This window comes from Hermetia illucens, chromosome 4 (assembly GCF_905115235.1).
Source record: "Hermetia illucens chromosome 4, iHerIll2.2.curated.20191125, whole genome shotgun sequence".
NCBI classification, from domain to species: Eukaryota; Metazoa; Arthropoda; class Insecta; order Diptera; family Stratiomyidae; genus Hermetia; species Hermetia illucens.
In genome coordinates this window covers 109,532,549-109,553,616 of record NC_051852.1, presented here as the reverse complement: position 1 = coordinate 109,553,616, position 21,068 = coordinate 109,532,549, and the positions used below count along the sequence as shown (strand labels likewise).

The 21,068-nt window shown below is 40.1% G+C and overlaps 1 protein-coding gene across 1 annotated transcript; it reads right to left on the bottom strand.

The window, feature by feature from the left end:
- Nucleotides 1-975: 975 nt before the first annotated feature.
- Nucleotides 976-20,817, bottom strand: LOC119655198 (probable medium-chain specific acyl-CoA dehydrogenase, mitochondrial). The gene is made up of 4 exons (XM_038060970.1): nucleotides 20,660-20,817; nucleotides 8,567-8,920; nucleotides 1,896-1,976; nucleotides 976-1,830 (listed from the first exon to the last, which is right to left on the bottom strand). Exons 1-4 carry the CDS (start codon nucleotides 20,669-20,671, stop codon nucleotides 1,024-1,026), a joined length of 1,254 nt encoding a protein of 417 aa, XP_037916898.1. The 5' UTR covers nucleotides 20,672-20,817; the 3' UTR covers nucleotides 976-1,023.
- Nucleotides 20,818-21,068: the final 251 nt, after the last annotated feature.

Below are 21,068 nucleotides of genomic sequence, written 5' to 3'. Positions count from 1 at the left end.
GAAAAGCCATATTGCGGAGGAGTACAATAGAAACTCCAAATGCACATTGGGCGGCGTGAAGGGGTGGGATAATGCATAATGCTGAAAGTGGTGAATCTAGGAAGGTAGTAACTGTAATGAGAAAATTAAGCCTATTCAAATAAACCTCAACTAAATAATCAATATTAGATGGAAGTTACTGAACACGGCTCCATATTGGGCTCACTGCTGTGGTCCATAATGTACAATGATGGTGACAGCATTTGTCCGTCGTCTTCAATTGGCAAGACCTCCAATTGGACGATATTTTGGTTGTTGACCAGTTTATCAAAGTACTCTAACCATCGCTGCAATATACCCATATGGCCGGAAATCAGAGTTTCCTCTTTGACTCGGCAGGATAAGCATCGGGGTGTATAAGGTTTCATCCTGCTGACTTGTTAGTAAATTTCTGCGCATGATTTCCATATTAGAGTAATCAAAACGGTACCTTTCTGTGAACTGTCTTATCGTCAGGTCTTAATGTTTCTATGAAGAAGATTGAATTCCTGAATTGTGTCTTCTTGCAAAGTCAATTTTATCAAGTGAGGACCTAAGTATTTAAATTTGAAGGTGACGCAAGAATCACCAAGCACACACTGATCGGTGAAGTTTGGGACACATGACCAAAAGAGAAACCGCCAAAAATATGTTAAAACGTAATATATGACTACAGTAGGTTACTATTGCGGTCAGTGTACGTTTTTTGATTTCTTGATGGGTTGAATGATTTATGAGAGCTATTGTTCGTCACATACTCTGCAGAGTTTATTCATTCCAGCATTAGCCTTTGTGGAGCATTTCGTTCTTCATCGCTATGAGCATACTATCTGATCGCCGGTTATGTGATATACAGTTTATGTTGAGCTCCTTGCGCTACCATCGCAGTGCAGTTAAATCAGTTGCCGGTTTTTACGCCATATGATTTCTATTTATTGATAAAATTCCAAATAGGACTTGTTTTAGAAAAGATCTTTATTTAAAAATATCACATCAGATTACGTTTTAAGCTTTTCTCTTCTCGGCTTCGATAAGTTCCCTAGAAATGATTAGCCGTTGGATTTGTGTTGTTCCTTCGTAGATTTGATAAATCTTCGCATCACGCATAAGTTTCTCAACTGGGTATTCGGAATTGAAACCATTACCACCAAATATTTGAACAGCATCACTGGCCACACGATTCGCCATATCTGCTGTAAAACATTTGGCAATTGATGCGGCCATGCTCTTTTGCGGATTGTTAGTATCAACCAAGTTGCATGCTCGCATCCACGACAAACGTCCTGTTTCAACACCCATGGCCATGTCAGCTAACATAAATGCAACAGCCTGGTGTGTTGCAATTGGTACTCCAAATGTTTTGCGTTCCAGTGAATATTTAGTTGCTTCATCCAGAGCACGTTGTGCTAAACCTACTGCAGCAGCTGCAACGGGTGGCCGCGTTTTGTCGAAAGTACCCATAGCGATTTTAAAGCCAGCACCTTCACCAACAAGTACGTTCTCTTTTGGAACGCGAACGTCTTCGAAAGTGATACCACGGGTGTCAGAAGCACGTTGACCCATGTTGAGTTCCTTTCGTCCAGGGGTAATTCCGGGGGTATCTTTATCCACAATGAATGCAGTAAAAGCTTTTGAAGCTGGGGCTTTGGGATTTGGATCTGTACGTGCCAAAACAAAGTACCAATTAGCTACTCCACCATTGGTGATCCACATTTTTTGGCCGTTGAGGATGTATTCGTCTCCTTTCTTTTCAGCCTTCGTTTTAACCCCGTTGACATCGGATCCCGCTCCTGGTTCTGTGACACAGTATGCCTAGTGGTAGAGAAACTTCATAAGAGCATTCCAATCAATGGTAGCAATGAGAATATTGTACTTACAGCTAGGAGGGGTTCCTCAAGCAACCTTCCTAAGTATTTTTTCTTTTGTTCTGGAGTTCCAGCGAGAATTACTGGTGTTTGCTGTAAGGATGTGACGTCTTGTAATTATTATTTTGCCTTGATGAAACATTTAACTAAAGAATAATCGGGCTCATTTATTTCGACACAAGTTTTCGTATTGTTGTGTTGATTTTTGAGTCATTTGATCATTAAATCTAGCAAATTTGCTTCGTATAATAAAATAAGTGGACAATACCGATCAGATAATGTATAATCAATGCATCACCCCAACATCTTGTGGGATCAAACCCTTAACGAATTTCGGTGTGAATATTGATCATTTCAATATGACCAATCCATTTTGTCAAGATTAAGGCGCTAAAGGTAATTTTAATGTGAGACAGCATTACGCTAATAAAAGCAAGCTATACTAATAGAGTCAATTTGCACATACGGTTCATAGTATAACGTACCAAAACGCAAAAAATATTTGGTTACGTTCTTATGGGGTAGTTCGGATTCATTTCTTGAAATTCTTTATTCCCAAAACGCTGGCTAAACGTTTTTATCACAAAAGTCAGGGATGTAGTTCTTTACAAAGAGAAATCATTGATTGCGTCTAATGAACTGCTGAAGGGTAAATCCGCTGTTGGCGGAATGGTAGACTGCCTATAGTTGCAACACGGTATGTGCTGATATTCGGGGGCACTAATTTCCATGTTTGGGTCAATGAAGATAAGAAATGTCTGCCTAGGTGGGCGGTATTTTGTAGTCACCGCCTTCTATTTGTCAACCCTTTAATAGGTAACGATGATGCTCATGACTATGATGTTCCTTGCTCTCAAAATAATTGTTGCGTTTGTGGATATAATAAGGGAGCAAGGAACACCCAGAAACTTCTTTTGGTCCTACTGTTTCCAGGGCAGAGGTGAATAACCGCCTGATGAGTTGTTTCTACCCTAGATGAAACCGTCAGGCCTTTTTAAGGTTTTGTGTGAAACAAAACCTTATTAGAATCGAGACGGTGTCTGTCTGTCCGTCTGTCTGTCTGTCTGTCTGTCTGCCTGTCTGTCTGTCACACCCGATTTATTCGGAAACGGCTGTACCGATTGTCACGAAAATTGGTGAGAGTATGTAATCTGGTGATCCCTTTACATGCAGTAAGTGGCGCCATCTTGTGTTAAGTTTAAGGGGGGGGGCTCCCCGTACATGTGAATGGAGGGTGCAAATTTTTTTTCACAGAATGTAGCCATGTAGGGTATCAAATGAAAGGTCTCAATTAGTACTTTTCGAATCTGGTTCAATATTTGATATTAGATGAAACATAGGGGAGTGAGGGTTCAAAATATGACCGACAAAAAGTGTAACAGGTCTCGTTCTCAGAACCTATCCAACCGAAAAATCTGAAAAAAATCACAATGGTGCATCTCTACGAAATCTAGGCCTCAAAATATATCCGGTTCCGATATCTACACAAATAAAGTTAATAATAGTATATTTCCACATTTTAGAAATTTACCCGGCACCCCCCCCCCCTTTATGTTCATTCCAGAACTACAAAATTTGGCATGCGTGTAATGAAGAATATAGTGCACAGTTTGGTCAAGTTTGAAGAAAATCCAACAATTATTAACAAAGTTATAGGGGGTGAAACTTTACAATTTTTCGTGAATTTCGTGCACTCTACAACCTGCATGACGTCATCATGACATATCAATTCGTCAGTACCACAACGAAATGAGTTCTTATGAATTGGGTCGCAGAGAATTATTTTGTTTTAGTTTTTTAGTTATTTGTCAACCAGACATGTGTGTATATAGGTATATAATATATGCGTGCTAATGAACTTTGCGGGTAGTGCCTAATTCAAATAGATATAAGAAGTAAATCGGAAATATGAGTACGATCAATTTATATACGTGCATATATGTGTACAGTATTCGGTAATAGGCAGTTTGTTTGTTTAGGGTGAGCGTGATATCTATGGCTGCAATATGTACGTATTTCTCGTAGTTTGGAAAAATATGAAGGAGTATGTTGGATTTGTAGCTATATACGGACAGAAAAATGTGCGTTGAAGTTTCTTCCATAAGATGAACACAAAACCTTTATACCCGAAGCACGAGCTTCCGGTATTCCGACTTGTTATTTCTTAGAATATGAGTCGCCTCGATGGTAAAACTGCTTTCATTAGAGAGTAGAAATATTCCAACCGACCGTTTAGCAGTTTAGGAGCCGATTTGTTCACTAAGAGCTCAGAAAAGAATGCTGAATCGAATCTTGTGTAGTGGATGTTGTACTTCCTTTGTAACAATTTACAATCTTCTAGACTGTCGATTTACTGATTCAATCCCACCTTGGTAGGATATTGGACTATCCGTTTTTGTGATCCTATTGATGCGCTAGTGGTTTGTGACTAAGGTGATACTAAACGGCAGCCACTCGATATGTTGCTCACTCAAATTCTCTCCAATATGCCTTTACTACTCTCTTGGCGAACAACCTATATCACATCTGAGCTTATTTCAAAACTTGGGTGTAACATCTGACGGCAATATATGGCTAGTATATCATTTCTCTAGCACTTCCCAAGAAGCCCGCACTTCTCCTCCACTGTTTTGCGCTACGTAGCTCTACGGAGAATTTGTAATTTTTACTGTTCTGTACACGTCCACGGATATGTGGTCTCTATGGCGGTGTAGCACTTTTTTGAGATTGTGTCGGGCCAGAACACAACGATGATGCGATGAAGACAAGCGTTAGCGAAGGCTTGGAACTTCCGCAGGACAGAGTGAACATTAGCATGGTACAATCGCAACAAACTTACGAAACTTCCCAATTAAACTGGAAGAGGGTGATAAGCAGTTAAAGTAAAAACATTGAGTTTATTGGTTTTTATCCTCAGTTTGAATTTATTTGGTTCTTTGTTCAAATTCAGAGTTGTTTTGCTAAAGTTTACGACTCGGTGAGGGGGTAAACAGATGTCATCAACATAGTCGCAATGTTAGAGGAAAGTTGACAGTTCGTTCAAACCTTTCAGAGCGTCACCGATAACGAGAAAAAGAATTATCAATTTCAGAATGCTATCCTGTATTCACTGATCGCGAACTGGACCAATTGTAAAGAACATTTTTTCTCAGTTTTCAGTCCACGTTCAAAAAATATAGACGACTTGCAGTTTCATCCAGGGCAGAGGCAACTCATCCGACCCTGACACGACTCCCTCATATCCCTAAAAAAATTTCGATTAGCCTTGGACCTTAGACCTGAACTTAACAGACGGTTTTCAACATGAATATAATTCATACCCATGACGTGTTATGAATTATAATTTTGCTTCCCTTTTAACTTGAAACTCCGTGTCATTGATAGCAATAATACTAGGATAACTTTTACAGCAAAAGTTTGAAAGCATGTTTCAACGCTAAATAGCATTGGAGCTTTCTTACGGTTGAAAAAGTGGACTTCCTATTATTAAAGAATATATTCTTGGACCCATAAACGCGCGTCCCGAGGGCAAGACTTTTTGGTAAATTCCGCGACTTTCATCACATCTGGTACGGTTATTCCAGTTAGATTAGTTAGTAGTGCATTTGACTTGTTTTGATAGTTCCGGTTGCAAGGACTTGAACTCTGAGCGTGTGATCGGATATAAAGTATCAAGCGAATTTTTGGGAGTGTTAACATATATAGAACGAAGAGTGTTCTGTATCAAGTTCAAGCTCGTAGAAACACATTTAGTTCTAATACAAGAAATGAGAACCGACATTTTTCTGATTGGATAGAAAATAATAACAATTTTGACACTGCCTTGACGTTATTAACATCCTACGTACAATAGGAGCAAGTCGAGTTTCTAGGCATGTGATTGCGTATATGCGGGTCAGGTACGAAGTAGTTAACTGGCTGTCTGGTTGCACGTGGCGTGCGAAGAAAAAGATAGTGCACTGTCGATAATCAAGCTTCAAAACTCCGAATGATAATGGGGGCTAATGAGTTTCCCTGGCAAAATGAGTGGAGGGTGTGAAAACTAAACTTTGAAAAATCAACAATACAATAGGTAATCTCGAAAAAAATATACTTCCAGCAGAAAAATTACTGAAAAAATAGGCATTATGACAGTAATGATTCATCATCATCAACATCACAACAACCGGTATCCGGTCTAGGCCTGCCTTAATAATCTTGGTTTTGCACCGAGGTCCACCAATTCATCCCTAAAAGCTGTCTGGCGTCCTAACCTACACCATCGCTCCATCTCAGTCAAGGTCGCTTCGTCTTACTTTTCTACCATAAATATTGCCCTTATAGTCTTTCCGGGCTGAATCACCCTCATCCATATGGATTAAGTACACGCCCACCACAACGTATTGAGCCGGATTTTATCCACAACCAGACGGTCATGATATCGTTCATAGATTTCGTCGTTATGTAGGGTGCGGAATCGTCCATCCTCATGGTGGGGGGCCAAAAATTCTTCGGAGGATTCTTCTCTCGAACGCGGCCAAGAGTTTGGAATTTTTCTTGCTAAGAACCCAAATCTCCGAGGAATACATGAGGACTGGCAAGATCATTGTCTTCTACAGTAAGAGCTTTGACCCTATGGTGAAACGTTTCGAGCGGAACAGTTTTTGTAATCTGAAATAGGCCCTGTGGGTGCCACCAGCCGTGCGCGGATATCATCGTCGTAGCTGTTATCGATTGTGATTTTCAACGGTCTCAAAGTTGTAGTCTCCTATCTTTATTCGTCCCGTTTGACCAGTGCGGTTTGACGTTGTTGGTTGGTTGGTTTTCGGTGCTGACGTTGCCACCATATATTTATATATTGTCTTGCCTTCATTGCTGTGCAGCCCAAGATCTCGCGCCGCCTGCTCGATCTGGATGAAGGCGGTTTGTACGTCTCGGGTCGTTGTTTTATTTTTTAAGGGGGAGGGGCTATGGTATTTAAAATTTTTCTTTGCATTTTTTGGTAAGTTTTTTTTTAGATGAATGCATTACATCTCAAGAATATTGTTTCAAAATTTGAAGTCGATCGGAGTAAAATCAACGAAGTTATGAGTATGAGTATTTTAAAATTTACTAATTTTTAATTTGTTTAAATTAACTGATTTTTTTTTAGCAAAAATCGAGTTTTTGGCTTCCAAATGTGAAAAATTGAAAAAACGACAAAAAAATTCTTGCAGGGTTACCTCCAGAAACATCTCCTTTAACGAATTTATTTTGATTTTTGTGTTTCAGATGATTCTATCTACACCATAAAACAACTATCTCTCGAATTGCCTACGGCGATTCACTGTCCCTCGTTCAATTTTTTTTTGCAATAGACATCTTGGGAAACATTGTTCGATTGTTATGTGGAAATTGACTAAATAAGTTGGCACTCATCGCATCGCATCTCCAAAAAAATGTGAAATTATGTCATGGCATTATTTTTTAATATTTTTTCATGAAAATTTTACACAATATTCTTCGAATGCCATACCTTAATATACCATTGGTCTTAATAAATAGATTTTAATTGTGTAGGAAAAGAAAATTCACAAAATTGTGTCTTTTTTGCCCCAATTAACGTTAATCTCATGAAAATCTCTAGTTACGACCTTCAGCGGAATAATGTCGCGTAACTTTTTTAATTTTGGCTTAAGTTTCTAAAAAGTTGTTAGGAAAGTGACTAATATTTGATTGAATTCCAATTAATTTTTCCCACTAAAAATCCCAAAAGCATACGTGGATATAGTCCTTCTAATGCGGTTTCCCCCTTAAATAGCAGCCACCTATCTCTGTAATGAATCAATATTTCATAATGAAACTAAAAATCTGAACTAAAGGCTGTTGAGAGCAAGAAATATGTATAATTTGACAGAAACTGAGAAACACAGTTATTATCTTAGGAGCTCCACATAAGATTACATTATTTAGTACAATTAGATACATTGCTGTGGAAGTTATCGGATTATATGAGGTTGAAATGGGGTTTGGGTGATCAACAAATGACAACTTTATTACTGTTACTAGAGCAGAGTAAAGCAGAAAATCGGCTTACAATTGAAACTATTTGCAGCTCTCCCAACACTAAAACCTAAATAGCACGAAGAAATAGGAAAATCGAGTAAATCTCAGTAGGTCCAGATTTCTATGTGTATATTATTACAGCAACAGATGTATTTGCTTAGGACATGTGGAATAATATCCTTCGCCTTCACAAAGAGAATTTGCAAAGTAGTTCTTTGAGCATGTATGGTACAGTAGAAATGGATGACGCATCCAGGTTAACCATGAGTTGTATTATATTTATAATTGTGGGAGATTTCTATGGCAATCAAACTTCTAAGAGGGGAATTTATTATTCAAACTGATACTCCTCTGCTCATTGGGATAGGAAACTGGATGGTGAGTCCAAAGCGGATACAATCTGTGGTAGGATAAACAAGAAGTATATATAGAGATCGTTAAAGTGTTTTCAATGCTAATTAACAATGTGATCTATTTTTCTTTACAGAGCATATCTGCCAGGGACGGACTTTGTAACAAAGTAACATTCTGAATGAATATCGTAACCTAATCATTAATGCGATAATGCTTATATCAATAGATCAATTAAGTTTTTGTTTCGGTTAATGGACTGTAAAACCTTTTGTTTTATATCCACTTTGATCCACTCATATACTTACCCCAAGACCAGTTCCTTCAATGGCTAGTAGAATGCCGGTACAACCCCAAGCAAGTTCTTCCGTGACTAAGCAGCCGTCGAAAGTTTTCAATCCTAGTCCACCAATTTCCTGAGGAATGTGCCCATTCATTAACCCAATACTGTGTGCCTTTTTAACGATATCCCATGGAAATTCGCCGCTTTTATCATATTTAGCAGCGTTTGGTGCTATTTCTTCACGCGCAAACTTGCGTGCTACCGCTTGCATTTCCCGTTGTTCATCGGTTAAGTTTAATGAAAATCCTTGTGTTGCAAATGTCCTTTGTAGACATTTCGTTGTTCGTCTACCCACAAAGGGTAAGATGGGTTTGAGAGCCTGAAAATCAGAATAAGAAAGAAATTTAAATATTGAATGTTGGCAAGCGGCGTGAAAAGTAATTGGTAAAAAAAATTAGCGACTTTACTTAAAATCTTTTCTTGTTCGGATGAATGAAGTTAGTCTGTTAAATATTTTTCAAATGAAGGAACTTATTTAACGATCTTAAAAACTAAGACTGAGAAGATTCAACCATCTTTAAGAAGTGGTACACGCGCATGCACGATATTCACAACAGTCAGTTCGATACCAGGTAGTAGTATCCCATTATGCATTGTGAAATGCATTTATTTACGCATAGATCTTTTGCTTTTAATTCATCTATCCGTAGTGTATCCAAAGGAACTATAGAGGGCGGAATATTGCTACTCTAACTGTCCTACTAGGTGAATTCTAAACTGGTATGGGGATGCCACAATAGACTGAACACGTTCGACTCGCTCAGTAAGACCTGGATATTCTGGGTTCTAGGCAACACTGAGTTAGAAGGCAATGAGGCCGCGGATGAGCTTCCCAGGAAAGGAGAGGCGACGGGAACGGGAGAATCCAAGGTGCTCATGGAGGGATACGAAACCAACCGCTCGAAAGATTGTTTCAGCCTCATCAAGAAGAGCCTCCGGGTCATAGCAAAAATACTCACTGATGACGGCCGACTAAAGTAGGGACATCTGTGCGGAGTGTGATGAAACCTCCATGCACTTGTGCAAAGTTGGTTGATAATGAAACGCGGTGAATTTTGCTCCGACACGGCAGGCCGCACCCACAAATGCACGCACGAACAGAGAAATGACGACCGAAGCGGACGCTCTCCAGTGCAGACCGAAAACACCACCAAGGAAACGGAGAACCCGCGATGTGAACCACCTAACGCCGTCTCTTGCAGCGATTTTCAATTATTATTCTCTGAAATATGTTCACAATTTAAACTCTTAATAATATAATTAACAATTAGCGCGAATATTGCAAAACTAACGACAACAATTAAATTTGAAGATTGATTGCCAGTTGCTATATTATTGGAATGAAGTTGATGGCCGTCTCCTTTCCTGCGAAACTCCTTGCGAGGGAAGCAATTATATATTTTTTTGTCGGATATAATTAGTTGTCCTTGCGTGTGCTACTTTTAAGCCGAGCTGACTGGACCCGTAGACGGACGGAGATTTATGCGCCTTCGGCGAAAATTGAAACGAAGGAAGTTTATGCGAAGTGCCTGCCTGTGCCCGTTGTAGAGTGCTGATGGGTTGCGATGCGGCGTTGTTTACGTCGTCGGCTCGTAGCACTGATGTTTTCGTAGCACTTCGATGGGATTTTGTATGCTTCCGTATTCACAAATTTTCCAACTTAATAAAACCACACAAAGGCAAAACCACGAGGATGACGATGGCGGAATCACCAGACTTGATGGCCTTGGGGTTCTGCTCGGCGGCGGCGCTGGTGCGTATTCGAGCGTCGGGCTTTTTAGTTTTTCTCGGGGTCACCACTTTAGCACGTTGCCAACTTATGATGTTTCTATCCTTCAAGTAATGAAGATTTTCAAATCTATTCACTTTAGCACGTTGTCAACTTATGATGTTTCTATCCTTCAACTAATGAAGATTTTCAAATCTATTCCGAATATTTAAATTTTAATTTACTAACGAAGGCGATACAAAACAGAACAAAGATCGGTATTGCAATTACTGTGTTCGCCGCCGCGGTTGGAAACAGAAGAGACGGGCTTATTTCCATGCGGTCCTTACTGTCCCAACCAACGGCATTTTTCCACCGCTAATTCTCCACTCCCTTGGTGCGTTCTAAAATGCGTGAGTGGAGAGTTCCGCGCCATCTACCCGTCCGCATCCACAACATCCGAAATAAATTTCGAATGCTGCAGATCCTGCCGCGTCACAAGAACACACAAGAAAAGTGCCATGAGTTGGTGGCAGATTGACGGAAGAAAAAACAATTGCCTTCTTCTGTCTCCAGCTTTCACCGCGGTCAGACGTGTGTTTTTCCTCGTTATAATAGAAGGTTGTAATATAAAATTTCTTTGAAAAGCGAGTGTATTCCAATTTGAATTACGAGTTGTTGAAACTTACGTTTAAGTTATTAAACGTATTTATAAAAGTTTGAAAAGAAGCAAGTCAAATAAACATGAGTTATATGTTAAATTTTGAGGCGTTTATTCTGTGTGACAGCTATTCAAGAGGACGATTACAGGGGCGCAATTTCGAGACCCTTTTAGCTTAGCGCTTTATTCGGTTTGGTTGTGTGATTGTGGACGTCTTACAGTTTCCTTTCAAAGTACAAGCAGCGTGATAGTTTCTAGGAACATCTTGAATCATAACTAAGTCATGAAACTATAAGTTGATGACATTCGCAAGTTCAGTACAGGATCCATCAGGTCAAAGACGAATCATTCCAATCGCGCTTCGGAAGGGATCCTACGAACTAAGTTACAGAAGCATCAATTATGATATCAAGGCCCCTCTTCGCTTCTGGAACGATGAGAATCTGATCTGATTTCGAAGCGGATAACATTTTTGGCTTTTTTGTCAAGTTTTCCACTCAACTGAGGAGTTCAATAAGTGCGGACGACTCGGAGTGGACCGGGCTCTGGGAGGACGATCTTTGAATTCATTAAAAAGATATGTGTACGTCCTCGTATGCATGGCTACGAAGCCGCAAATTTCATTTTGCGAATATTGCAAACACAAATTGACTTTCTCATGACTGTTAATCGTTCCCAAGTTATTCAAATTCTTTATTTAAATAAAATAAAGACATTTTTTCATACAATATTGCTTGCATATGGCAAATTGTTCCGAGCAAAATTTTGAAAAATGCACACATTTTACGAAGTAAGGGAAATGTGCATATAGGAGGTTTTTAATAAAGTAAACTTTTAATGTTGTTCAAGCAATCAAGACTTTGCTATTTTAAAGCTTGTGGTGAGCCTGCCCAAGCGCTTGATACTTTTAATTGGCGACAAAGAGCCAGTTTGTTTTGGAAGAGAAGCACCAAGTCAAAGTACAAAGTAATCGATTTTCGCCGTTAAAAACTGGTTTTAAAAAATAGCACAATTGGAAGCTATAATCTATTGGTTCAATCGAAGAAAAAGGTGCAAGCTCCCAATTCAGTTGGATGTCCCTCGTATGTCAATTTATCAGGCACTTCAGGCCAACAATAGCTATCCGTATCATTTGACGAAAGTTCAAGATTTACTGCCTGCATGTTGTGAGAGAAGAACAACCTTCCGTAGCTGGTTTCTGGAAAACATGGTTTTAGTGCCAATATTTGAATAGGTTGCCTTGGGGATAAAATTCTTGAGAATATCATACTTTCTCAACATCTAAATTCATCCACCGATGTGCGAAGTGCCATCCAAAATACTAGAGGATGTACCTATTGGCCAACGAAGAGATAGTTGGTGGCAAATGAGCATGCCCCACCCACAACAGAAGAATTGCCAGTGAATGAATAATGAGTTCCGACAAAAGTAGATTAGATAATACGGAGCAATCGCATGGCTGGCTCGAAGTCCCGGCTTAACATCAGATCAGATTCACAATGCGATTTTTCGCGAAAATGAAGAAATATTTTTAAACGTATAGTGATGGACTATAAAGACTAACTCCGCCATGCTATTAACATAGTATGCTGGTCCCAAGCCCAGGTAAAGGAGGAGGGTTTGAGGCAACGCACTCTGTACTATCCTCAGTAAAACAAAAATAAAATGCTGAGATCAGGGAAAGAGATAAATAGAGTATAGTTGGAGTTATTCTACTATGCTAAATCCTACCTGATCTCTCTTGGTGACAGGCCCCGCGACAGGTCGACCAAGAAAATGCATAGAATGTCGTTACAAACATGATGATCGGATTGAGTCTCAAGCCTCGGAGAAATGCTAGGGCGTCCACCTCACTCGACTGGGCAGGACGGGCCCCGGTCCTGTCGAGAAATGGGCAAGGGTTCTTGATGCATGGACGGCGTCAGGACGTAAGCAAGTTAGTCCGCACACAACGAACAAAACAAATACGTGTCTGCACGCTAAATGTTGGTACCCTAATTGGAAAGACGGAGAAACTCGCAAGAGCCCTTCGGAAAAGGTGCATTGACATCTGCGCTCTGCAAGAAACCCGATGGTCTGGTGCCAAAAGCTGCGACACTGAACGCGAACGTGGTAAAAATGACGGCGACCTTAATGGTAATGTGGGTGAAAAGGCAGACGGTAACAGGTGCCATGGGGGAAAGGGGTTCGGAGCGCGCAATGAAGGTGGCGAGCGTATAATCGATTTTGCGGAGACCCATGACCTTGTACTTATCAATACATGGTTCATCAAACGATTGTCTCATCTTTCCACATTTTATAGTGGGAACAATAAAACGCAAATCGACTATATTCTCATAAGACGCCAACATTTTACCACTGTCACTGATTGCAAAGTCGTTCCCTATGAGACCATCGCACCTCAACATCGGCCGTTGATTGCCGTCCTGCGAATTAAGCCACCGATAGAACAGCGTGAGGAACGCACTGGCCCGCCGCGCATTAAATGCTGGCGATTTGGTGAGAAGAAAGAAGAAACGGTCTCACTCATACGATTGCCAACCATTACGAATGTGGAAGAATCATGGAACCAAATGAACGACACGATCCACAAAGCGGCCTCTGCAGCCTTCGGGGTCACCAAGCCGGGTAAGCGGTACATCAACCGAGATACCTGGCTTTGGAATGATGATGCTGAAATGAAGGTCCGTGAAAAGAAACGCCTCTACCACAAATTTCTCGACGATAAAACGCCTGCTAATTGGCAAATTTATAAGAATGCCTATTTGCAAATTTATAAGAAGCAAAGAAAGCGGTCGCTGTCACCCGAGCGAACCATTTCAAAAATCTTTACGATAAACTGGACACTCGGGATGCCGAGAGAGATCTGTATCGACTTGCTAAAAGCACACAGGATATCGAACACTTCTGTTGTGTTAATGACAAGAACGGTACTTTACTTACCAACCGTCGAGCCGCAACGGATAGATGGCGAGAATACTTCGAGCAGATTTCAACTGAAGAATTTGCTCATCCTCCACTTCCACAATCATTGCCGACATTTGGAGCAGTTCCACCAGTCAGCGCAATTGAAGTCGAAGAGGCAATAAAACAAATGAAATCGGGGAAAGCAACAGGACCTGACGACATCGCATCTGAGCTCTGGAAAGCGAACAGCTGGGACCCAACACTGTGGCTCAGTGAATTCTTTAACCGGGTTATTCAGGAAGGAAGAACACCATCTGACTGGCAAGAAAGTATCACTGTTCCAATATGGAAAAAGAAAGGTAGCCCAGCAGAATGTTCAAATTACCGTCCGATCCGATTACTTTCCCATACCATGAAGATTTTTGAACGCATTCTTGACAACCGTATTCGCGAAATCGTTGAAATAACCGAGAATCAAGCCGGATTTGTCAAGAACTGCGGAACTACTGATGCAATACACGCTGCGCGGTTACTCATGGAGAAACACCGTGAGAAGCATCGCCCTCTTTACATTGCCTTTCTGGATCTAGAGAAAGCGTTTCACCGTGTACCACACGAACTCATCTAGTATGCTTTACGACAACACTTCGTGCCAGAAGAACTCGTGCGCTGGGTTCAATTGCTCTACCACGATCCGAAAAGTAAAGTTCGAAGTATGGCGGGTGTATCAAAACCGCTTCGTGTCTCTGTTGGTGTTCATCAAGGAAGTGCCCTCTCACCACTCCTCTTTGTCCTTCTTATGAACACCGTCACACGGGATATCCAACGTCCAGCGCCCTACACACTGCTTTATGCAGATGATGTTTTCCTAGCATCTGATAGCAAAAATGATCTCGAGCAACTTGTTCAAAAATGGAATGATCGCCTCATGCAACACGGTCTCAGATTGAATTTAAACAAAACTGCATTTTTGACGACCGATCCCCATGAAACAGACACAATCACTGTCAGCGGCAGTGATCTGCCCAGAACTGACCGATTTAAATACCTCGGGTCAACGCTATCAGCCAATGGAGAGCTGCTTTATGAAATTGCTTCACGCATTAACGCAACCTGGATGAAGTGGCGTTCCACAACTGGTGTTGTTTGTGATCGACGTATCAACGAACGTTTCAAATCTAAAATTTACCGCAATGTCGTCCGTCCAGTCGCTCTCTATGGTTCTGAGTGTTGGCCGACCATAAAAGACAATGAACGGCGTCTTGCGGTAATGGAGACGAAGATGCTACGTTGGACTAGTGGCGTCACACGTTTAGATCACATCCGAAATGAGGATATCCGCGATCGTTATGGGGTTGCACCGATCGTGGAAAAGTTGCGAGAGAGGCGTCTTCGATGGTATGGTCACGCAATTCGTGCAAACGAGAATTCACTTGCCAAGATTGGTCTGAACATCGAAGTCGATGGTAAACGACCAAAAGGCAGACCTAAGCAACGGTGGCTTGATACGCTGGATGGGGATTTAAAAGCCTCGAGGTTGCACCCAAATCAGGCATTCGATAGAGCCAAATGGCGAAGCCGATCACAACGAGCCGACCCCGCTTGTGAACGGGACAAAGGCTGAAGAAAAAGAAGAAGAAGATGGACTATAAAGACTCTGATATTAGTAAACTATGCTACCGCAGCGGCGAAGAAAGAAGAAGTAGAAATTATGCATGAGGAAATCTAAGAAATGAGGTTTACAGTGAACCTATTGTCTGTCCGGATAGCTGAGTGGTTGTATCGTGATTTGACGTCCGATACCAGTCGACTCAGCTGTGAATGAGTACCTGAGTAAACTCAGGATAATAATCTCGGGCGAGCGCAATGCTGACCACATTGCCTCCTACAGGCTATCTTGTAGTGTACCGTTACGGTCTTGATGTGCTCTAACACATTTCAAGGCCCTGATTCAATTCGATTGTTGTGCGAATGATTATTATTATATTTCAGACATCAGACAGACGAATATCTGTGCTGCCAGATAAATGTCTATATCGTATAAATGACTGTTTCAGCCAATCCTCTGTGCTTGTGTCAGACAAATGTCTCTTTGAGACAAAATATTTGTCTGTATCTGTCTCAGACATAAGAAAGACATTAGTCAGACAACTGTCTTAGGCTGCATCAAACAGCAGACAGACAAGTCTGTGTCAGACAAATGTCTGCCTCAGCCAAATGTTTGCTTCAAGTAGTCTGTTTCTATTTCAGACAAATGACTGAATCTGTGTCAGACATCAGGCAAATAAATGTTTGTCTTCGAATTAAACCAGTGTTTCTGTCTGAATTAGACAATTGACTCACTGACACACAATTGCCCCCTACGGAATATATTTATATATGATTATTTATGTTTCTAAATTGGGAATAGTTCAGGCCATAGTGCACTTATATATTGGTGCACATCTGAATTCGCCGTTTTTGAGACAATACGTTACACGTTACAAATTGAAAACAACCCCTAATGATACGCACATACATGATCCGAAATTGGGTACCGCCACTTATGGCTATAAATGTACATAATCAAGGACGGAACTGGCGAAGTAAGGGTTATCTAGTATGATATAGTATATATGCAGTTAATGGATTTTCATAAATGGGGATAATCATTAAAATTTTGCGAAATCCGAACTGATGAGCTTATATATAACTTGTGTTGTTATGACACAGGTACTATTGCTTCTATTATCATTTAAGTATAATCCACCTGAAACTAATAGTGTCAAAGTAGTCAGTGAAAAATAAAAATTGCAATGAAGTTGCCGTATCTTTGACATTGGCGTGACTGTATGTGAAACTTGATGTAAATATGATATTTAATGTAAGGTAGCATACTGGTTGTAAGTATGAATCTAAATCGGTTATAAACCCAGTTGTTTGACATAACATCTGTGGAAATTATATAGTTTAAAACTATCTTGCCCTATTTGTTATTGTTCGCAACTTCACTTTATCCCACAATGGCTGAGGTAAGGCGATCGACGTGTAGCAATTATGGAGGGAACAAGTGGTTCTCGAAATATAGGTATATTTGAATAAAATAAATAACACTAGGGAAAAAGCAAAAAACTTCTAATTATTATATTTCAAATAAAGGCAAGAGTTCATTAATCACTGGCTACGATTTTACCTTGCCCTTCAACATTACTGATCTGGCTGCTGTCTGACACGGACTAAGAAATTTGTCTAATGTCTGAGACAGACATTCGTCTGATATAGAAAAAGATTTTGTCTGAAGCAGACATTTGTCATGCTGTTCGCAGACATTTGTCGTGGCGTTCTCAGTGAGTGTTAGCAATCTATTTTTTATGTCGTGTCTTTCCCAGTGGGTTCGCTTCTTAAGGGAGAGGAAATCTATTTTTTTGGCATCAATTGTATCCAGATATAGTGTAGAATATTTGGGCAAAATAATTTTTCGATATTCTGCGACGTTCGGAAATCAAAGTGTTAAAAAGGTCAAGTGCCATATGTCAAGTTTATGTCGATCTCCGTACTGAAGTGGAGAATTTATTAATTCCAATGACGTTCGAATAACTTCGCTAAAAGAGGGAGAATTGAAGACAAGGCTTTATATGTGTTTCACTTTTTTTTTTTTTTAAAAAAAACCAAAGATTTATGGACTTCTAGAAAAACGTATTTAAAAATTAAAATGTGATTACTAACCATAAAATATTAACTGACCATTAATTAGCAGATTAATGGTCATTGTTATTTATATTAACTGACCGTTAATCTGCTAATTAATGGTCAGTTAATATTTTATAGTTATTATAGTAATCACATTTTAATTTTTAAATGCGATTTTTCTTGAAACTGCATGTTGAAAATTGAGTCGAAATGTTCACGACTTATTCAGAATATTTTTCTACGGTTTATAAAGTAGGATAATTGCGGTCTACTGCATGGGAAACAAAACCTTATTAGAATCGAGTCGATGTCTGTCTGTCACTACCGATTTATTCAGAAACGGCTGGACCGGTTGTCACGAAAATTGCCGGGAACTTGTGGCTTGTTGTTCCCTTTACATACAACAAGTGGCGCCATTTTGTGTTAAGTTTGAGGGGAGGGGCTCCCCATACATGTGAATGGAGGGTGCACAATTTTTTTCACAGAATGTGGCTATATAGGTTATCAAATGAAAGGGCTCGATTAGTACGTTCCGAAACTGGTATTTGATATCGGGTGAGATTTAGATGAGTGAGAGCTCAAAATATGACCTCTAAAAAGTGTAACAGGTCCTCGGTCTCAGCACGTATCCATCCGAAAATTCTAAAAAAAATCACAAGTAGTGTATCTAAATGAAATTTAGGCCTCAAAATACATCCCTTCCGATATCTGCATAAATAAAATGAATAATAGCATATTAGTCGATTTTAGAAATTTCGCCGGAAACCCCCCTTAAGTTCATGCTAGAACCACAAAATTTGGCACTTGCATAATGCATAACATAGGGTTAATTTTGGGAAGTTTGAAGGAAGTTCAACTTTATTAACAAAGTTATAGAAGGTGAAACTTTGTCATTTTTTGTGAATTTCGTGCATTCAAAAACATGTATGACGTCGCATAACACATCAATTCGTCCATACCACAACAAAGTGAGCCTCACGTGAATGGGAGGTCACAGAGAAACATTTCGTTTTAGTTTTTTAATAATTTATATATCAATATCAATTACTTGAGACATATGTTTATGTAAATGAAGCTTTGGGGTGGTGATTCAGATAGATGTATTTGTACTATTGAACAAGCGGTATCCAATATATGTACTTTATATGTACATATGTATACTTTTATGCACGAAGTAAATTGAAAATAGGTGTACGATCAATTTATATACATGCATATAGAATACAGTATTCAGGAAGAGGCAATGTTTATTTATTTAGGGTGAGCATAATATCTACGTCTGTAATGTGTATATTTTATAGATTGAAAAAATATGAAGGAATATTTTGGATTTTAAGCTTAAGAATGGAAAACTTCAATCCCTCATACTTCATCATACAAAAATTTACGTGTCTTTTTAACCGATGAATGGGTCCGCATCGGATCCTGAAAATCCACCACCGCGCGCGTGGAACCGTAAAACTCCGCATCCGAATGCGGCAATCGAATGCTATACCCTCATTTGTTCTTTTTTCCTTACAAAGAGAAAAGATAAAAACGAAATCACGACGAAATCCACGGTAATCTAATCTTCGCTATTTGAAGTCGGAAAATTGGCCGGAGACGAACTATTGGATCAGCCAAACATAGTCTCACGGTACCTACTTCTGTTTTCAACAGAATATTTGCCACCAGCATCCTCTCCCCGACCACGAAGGAAGGAAATCTCTTCAGTCACCATGAGTATCGGAGTAAATGGGGCGGTCGGGCATAACACCTCGCTACAATGACCCGTTTCCAACCAGATTCCCGCAAACCATCATCTTCCTTTCTTCTCTGCGGACCTGCGCATAGGTTTAAAGGACACGTGAATTTTTGTATGATGACACGTGACGGATCGAAGTAGTCAAAGGACTCCCCTCCCCACATTCCAGAGTCTAGCCAGCATGGAGGCATTCAAGCTCATGTCGACGAAGCACTTCGATGAGCTTCAATATTTTTCGGGCGGACCTTCACGGTCAATCTCGCTTTAGGTGTTTGGGATAGCTCTTCGCCTTGGTCGTATCCGTCCTGATCATCCCCCATTCCATTTTGTCATTACACCAAATTCCGAAAACAATTAATACATTTTGTATGAAAGCTTGTCAAAAAGAAGATAATAAAAAAGTAAGAATGCTCAATAAAATACTAAAACATCATAAGGAGCAGGGTTCGATTGCTTAAATTCCAGTCTACAATGGCAAACATATAAAGTGTTTTATCTTTTTTACCCACTGGATATGTTACACCGGAAAATTTCAGTTAATTATAATACTTAGGAAAGTGTAATGGGATGCCATTATCAAAGATACATGCACAGCTTCTAGGGATCGTTTTGCCTTTTTACGATTTCTTTAAAAATAGGGGGTGTTTTATCATTTTAACCGCCACTGTATGTATTAGTTTACTTTCTACACGTCGATATTTAGTTGGAATATCAGCACAAAGCGGCCGCATGAAAGGTCGTGGTTTAAATCTCACTGGTGGCAGTGGGATTTGTATCGTGTTTTGACGTCAGATACCAGTCGAGTCAGCTGCTGTGAATGAGTACCTGAGTCAAATCAGGGTAATAATCTCGGGCGGGCGTAATGCTGGCCACATTGCCTTCCTACAGTATAATGTAGTGTAGCGTTTACGGTCTTGAATGAAGTGCTCTAACACACTTCAAGGCCCTGATCCAATATGGATTGTTGCGTCAACGATTATTATTACTATTATTATCAGCACCTCGAGTAACGATCAACAACTGGTCTATGTAAGAATGCGGAAAATATCCTTTCCAGAAAGGAAAATCAAAATACGTAATCCACCTAATGTTCGTAAAACATACTAGACAGTCATCAACGCTAAGTTGTATCTTCACACCATATGGTTACTAGAGATAGAGATAGATACTAGAGGATCAAAGTCCACATATGCGAACTAAAGTCCACTTATGTATGGATCACATCAACAAGCGCGTTATCGACTACTTTCTCGAGGCACTAACGGCAAATGGCCCCCAATCCCAGCTTTCTTAAAGTGTACGTAAATATGGAGGTGTATACATACGTAAGCTGCTAAACGTACAATTGTCGTAAATATGGTGCACTCACCGTGAATGACATCGTTGGCTGTTATACGAGGGTCGTGTTGATCAATGAAAAATCCGTGAAGTGGGTCGTGCGAACCGGCAAATGTAGTACTCACACCTGAACCAACCTGCGAAGCTGACACTACTCCATTCACTTCCCAACTGAACGTCAAGTTAGAAAATTGGAATTGATATAACACCATCCAATTGGAATTAGCAGCTACTCGCACCAATCACTAGTACGAGCTTGGGGACACACAGCACAGGGGACTCTCTCGGGTATGAATTCAGCGTGGATTTCCAATTTAGCTCGTGCTTTTATAATGGAGAAAGCATACTTTGTGGCGTATTATGGAAATTCAAACGAATGGTTGATTAAAGCCCGGTTTGTAGTGGATGGCGGAAGAGTTAGAGGCGATCCTGGAAACTCA

Excerpts from the sequence above, each read along its gene's own strand:
- LOC119655198 (XM_038060970.1), bottom strand. Across the intron at positions 1,977-8,566 it reads TTGAAGGAACTGGTCTTGGG|CAAACACCAGTAATTCTCGC; the intron begins GTAAGTATATGA and ends ACATCCTTACAG. Across the intron at positions 1,831-1,895 it reads TTGAGGAACCCCTCCTAGCT|GCATACTGTGTCACAGAACC; the intron begins GTAAGTACAATA and ends CTCTACCACTAG.